We start from the raw sequence: 5,237 nt of genomic DNA, 5'->3' as shown, positions 1-5,237 counted from the left end.
GCATAGTGTCATTTTTTTTATAAAAACATATTCTATCTCTTTATCCGATACTTTTTAGCTGTTGGGAGCGCGCCCCTATGTCGTGTGTAGTTTTTATTTTGAGTGAGGGCCATCATGGCGACTCTTGTGTGTAGTTTTGGTTTTTCATCACTTTCTAACTTGCTGCCTTACTTTTCGTTTTGTTAATTTAAAGTCGGAGGTTGCTTGCGCTTCTTTAAACTTTTTAAGTTGCACGTAAAATGAAGTTCACCACAATTGTAAGCAAAATATCTACATATCGAGCAAAATTGAATAACTTTGAAAACCAAATTAGTTCCGGAAGGAATCAAATTACTCCTCTGTTCCCAGTTCTAAGATGTTTTAAATATTTTAGTATAGACTACATATGAATTGAAATAAGTGAATAAATATATAAAACATGTCTATATACATCTGATTCTGAAAAAATTTAAACATGTTAATTAGTTAAATCAGATTTGTTTAGATACACATGTGTGTATCTTGACATGATAGTTGTCTCGGATTTTTTAGATACGAATGCACCTAACACTAAAACGTGTCCAGATATATCAGTACCTAGACAAGTCTGAGTCAACTAATTATATGGCATGGAATCACATTTTGCTGGCGCCATTAGTTTGCTCAACACCCGAAATTAGTTTCCAAAAACTGAAGAACGTTAAATTGGCCAGTAGCTAATTGCAAATCGCATAATTAGCGTTAACCATTTTCAGTTTTTGAAAACTGCCCACGAGAGGTGCGCACGGGCCAGCATGCTCGTCCAACGACCGCCACGCGTCTTGAGACCGGCTAGGTGGGCACGAGTCGCTGTCGTCGGGTCTTTGATGAATTTAGTAAGCACTACTTTCTGTCCCCACTTTTCATTTTATGTTTTATTAGTTAAATAAAATAAAATGCCATGTTTTGTCTATTTTCTGATTTTCCTGTGCGTAAAAATTGACCCAAAAATAAAAGTTCTCAGAATGCCCTGAAAATTTTATACGATATTTTCTGAATATTTAAGAATTTTTGGTGCAAATAATTTCAGAGGGAGGTGCACCAGGTGGGTACAACCCCCCCCCGCGCCCCCCCCCCCCCCCCCCCCGCCACAAGCGAACAAGGTGAGGCGCCCTCCCCTGCCGCCCTTCTTCTTCTTCCTCTTCTTCATTAAGCTTAAGCTCGTTCCGATCTAGTAGGCGGCTTCATTTTGCTTCCGTTGCTATGTTGGTTCCGATCTGGTACGCGCGTTTGTTGTGCCTGCCGCTTAGGGCTTTAGAAACGGCCCTCCTCTTGATCCGTCGCCCCGGTACTTCGCGGTGAAATTTGCGCTTATTTACTTGACAACTTGTTGTCTAGAGGAAGTGTCGCCCAGGTTCGCAGTGATGAGCTAGATCCTCTCGATTGGGGATTTCGTGACCCTTTTGCCTCTCTGAAATCCTTGGGAGATTGGGTGTACTGCGGCCATTATTCATCCTGTGAACCAGTCGAGGGATTAGCGTTAGTAGTGATGAGTAGGGCTGGTTCTGTACGCAGAGATTAATAGTGCCCTGTCCTTTGATCTGGGATTTAGTGCTGAACAATGGATTGCGAGCAGTAGTTTGGTCACAGTGCATTTTTTTATAGTAATTCACAGTGCAATTTGGATTGGTGCCTTTATGCTGCGAAATAGTGGCTGTGATTTAGTGCTGGACAGTGGATGAACTGTCTGGTCACATTGCAATTGGATAGGTACCTTGTGCGGCGAATAATAGTGGATTATGTTGTTCTTAGAACCTTGTTCTGGGAAGAATAGAATTTATACTGCTGTGTCCCGAGATGCTGATTCGCAGGTTACAGCCCTGCGGAGTTGAGTGCAATGGGTGATTCTTTTATTCGTTGATTCTTGTCCTGTTTGTGCAACTTGATTATTTTAGGATGCTTTGATTAGGATCTTGTATGTGTATTTCTTGTCCCTACTGCTGCCAACTTTTTACAATAGGGAGCAGAACGACTTGTGCACATTCACGCAACTGCTAACACTCATGAGCAGTTCACTAGATGACGATCATGATTGTAATGAGTTTAAGAAAATAAAATTGTTTGGATGTATGTCAGATCTGGCAATTTAAATCTTAAGTTTCTAACCTCTAGAGTGTTTCCTTTTTTTGTTCTTATGGCACAATTTATGTTCTGAGACACTGATCACCTTTGACAGAGAGTTAAGAAGATGGCTGAAGTTGAAACCTTCCTCTTCACATCCGAGTCTGTCAACGAGGGGCACCCTGACAAGCTCTGCGACCAGATATCTGATGCTGTGCTAGATGCATGCCTGGCTGAAGACCCTGACAGCAAGGTTGCTTGTGAGACATGCACCAAGACCAACATGGTCATGGTTTTCGGTGAGATCACTACCAAGGCCAATGTTGACTATGAGAAGATTGTGAGGGATACTTGCCGTGGCATCGGTTTTGTGTCCAATGATGTAGGGCTTGATGCTGACCACTGCAAGGTACTTGTCAACATTGAGCAGCAGTCCCCTGACATCGCGCAGGGTGTCCATGGTCACTTTACCAAGCGGCCTGAGGAGATTGGCGCTGGTGACCAGGGCCATATGTTTGGATATGCAACTGATGAGACCCCTGAGTTCATGCCCCTCAGCCATGTTCTTGCTACCAAGCTTGGTGCTCGTCTCACTGAGGTTCGCAAGAACGCGACCTGCCCGTGGTTGAGGCCTGATGGCAAGACCCAGGTGACTGTGGAGTATCACAATGACAATGGTGCTATGGTCCCTATACGTGTCCACACTGTGCTCATCTCCACCCAGCATGATGAGACAGTGACCAATGATGAGATTGCTGCTGATCTGAAGGAGCATGTGATTAAGCCTGTCATCCCAGAGCAGTACCTTGATGAGAATACCATCTTCCATCTCAACCCATCTGGCCGCTTTGTCATTGGTGGACCTCACGGCGATGCTGGTCTCACTGGCAGGAAGATCATCATTGACACCTATGGTGGCTGGGGAGCTCATGGTGGAGGTGCTTTCTCTGGCAAGGACCCGACCAAGGTTGACCGCAGTGGTGCATATGTTGCAAGGCAGGCGGCGAAGAGCATTGTCGCCAGTGGCATCGCCCGCCGCTGCATCGTCCAGGTGTCTTATGCTATTGGCGTGCCTGAACCACTCTCAGTGTTTGTTGACACATACGGCACGGGCAAGATCCCTGACAAGGAGATCCTCGAGATTGTCAAGGAGAACTTTGACTTCAGGCCAGGCATGATCATCATCAACCTTGACCTCAAGAGGGGCGGGAAGGGGCGCTACCTCAAGACGGCGGCATACGGTCACTTCGGCAGGGAGGGCGCAGACTTCACCTGGGAGGTGGTGAAGCCCCTCAAGTGGGAGAAGCCTTCTGCCTGAGCAAACACTTAGCGAAGTCTCTGAATAAACTTAGTTTTACCTATCACAGCAAGTAATATCTCTATTCACTGCTCCAGTGCTGCAATGGTGCAAGTTTTATTTTTCAGTGTCTGTGTTTAGAGGTGCTTGTATTGTCGGTGTGCTACTTGTGTTCTTATCTGCTCATGTCATGGTAATGGTGGCGACAAGATTGAAACTGTTAAAGAAATATGACTTACGTCTCTTTGCTAGCCATCTTCTGTTGGAACAACTCTATTCAGCATGATTGCGATTTCTTTTCCTTCCGCAGTAGAGAGCATCCACATAAAAAACGCTCTCATATGAGACGGAGGGAGTAACATTTTGCTAAGAAAACGTAGCACCCTCTGCGAAGGCTAAGCTAAATAAAACACATGTTTTTCTTACGTAGATGTTACTCCCTCCGAGCGTAGTACTACTACTCCCTCCGTCCCATAAATAAAGAACGTTTTTCACTAGTATAGTGTTTAAAACGTTTTTATATTTTAAAACAGAGGAAGTAGATTTTAGTCTCTATGAATGAATACCTTCAGACACATTAAATGCCACGCATTGAATCCTAAAGCGTTCGTACTACTTTGAGACTAGCCATAATGAGGGTAATATATACTAGTAACATATACACCTTCATAGTGGGTAGTAACTTAAGTGTGATAATTCATTTATTAGGTTATAGACTTATATTGCATTAGGACATGTGATGTTACAGTAACTAGCCAAGTTACTACAACTACCTTTCTCCTCATTAACTCATTGCCACATAAGCAAATTTGTTGAGTTGGACTCGATGTTACTGCTGAAGTTACTCCCACTGTGGCTAGTCTGAGTGAATTATGAGCTGGCGGCGTTACTTAGGATGAAGGCTACCCGTAATAAAAATATCATAAGACTAGCCACAATGGGTAGTAACATAGAATAGTAATATGCTCATGTTATTACTCTATGTTAACCTTTATAGTGAGGAGTAACATATGTGTGATAACATGCAACACTCATCTTGCCTTCATATGTGTGATGTTACTCATACTAGTAGTAACTAGCTATGTTACCATATGCCTCTCATTCTTTATTTTGCCACATCATCTATTTTATCTAGATATGTGTGATGTTACTATCTGTGTTACTTCTACTGTGGGTAGTCTAAGTAGTATCATGCATGCCAACTAAGTAATGTTGATGAGGTGGCATAGAATTAAATAAAGAAAGAGATGGTTGAATATCATATCATGATACTATATCTTATTAAATGATATGCTACTTTGTGTCATGTATGGTAATAAATATATTTATTTATGATACCAACATATAGCATTACGGATGTAGTATCATATGCATGATACTAGTACATGATACTTTCTATTACAACCAGCCTAATCTGAACGAACACATTTTTTCATATGGCATTTTTTGGTTTTAGAGCATTTTCATATTTGTTTTTCGTTGCCTACCTTTGGTGAGCATAACAATTTTCAACATGGTAATTATTATTTTAAAACATGACAATTCTTATACAACAACTTGATAATTTAATCTGTTTCGGATAGTAATTCTAGAGCGTTAGTTGGGAGTGATCGGAAACGTTCTTGTTTCTAGCTGATGGAGTGATCGTTGGCTCTAGGCGTCAGATATATATTGGCGTTCTTATTTTAACCTGGCTGGTGTTGTTGCAGTCGGTCCGTCTCATCTCTGATGGCCTCTAGTGGCCTTAGGGTTCATGAGGTGTGGAGGATCCCGACCCTTGCTGATGGAATGACTCTGTTTTTAGATTGTTCTTTGAATTTTGTTAGGGCTTATGTTCTGCTCAGGAAGGCGAGACGGCGGC

The 5,237-nt window shown here is 42.5% G+C and overlaps 1 protein-coding gene across 1 annotated transcript; it reads left to right on the top strand.

Moving 5' to 3' along the window:
- Positions 1-1,086: 1,086 nt before the first annotated feature.
- On the top strand, positions 1,087-3,631 carry LOC125554651 (S-adenosylmethionine synthase). The gene is made up of 2 exons (XM_048718141.1): positions 1,087-1,121; positions 2,195-3,631. The coding sequence occupies exon 2, from the start codon at positions 2,207-2,209 to the stop codon at positions 3,395-3,397; it is 1,191 nt and encodes a 396-aa protein (XP_048574098.1). The 5' UTR covers positions 1,087-1,121; positions 2,195-2,206; the 3' UTR covers positions 3,398-3,631.
- The last annotated feature ends 1,606 nt before the right edge of the window (positions 3,632-5,237 follow it).

This window comes from Triticum urartu, chromosome 1 (genome assembly GCF_003073215.2).
Source record: "Triticum urartu cultivar G1812 chromosome 1, Tu2.1, whole genome shotgun sequence".
NCBI lineage: Eukaryota > Viridiplantae > Streptophyta > Magnoliopsida > Poales > Poaceae > Triticum > Triticum urartu.
This window is presented reverse-complemented; position numbering and strand designations above follow the sequence as displayed.

Bases quoted from the DNA above. Each gene is read 5' to 3' on its own strand.
- LOC125554651 (XM_048718141.1), top strand. From the start codon at position 2,207: ATGGCTGAAGTTGAAACCTTCCTCTTCACATCCGAGTCTGTCAACGAG.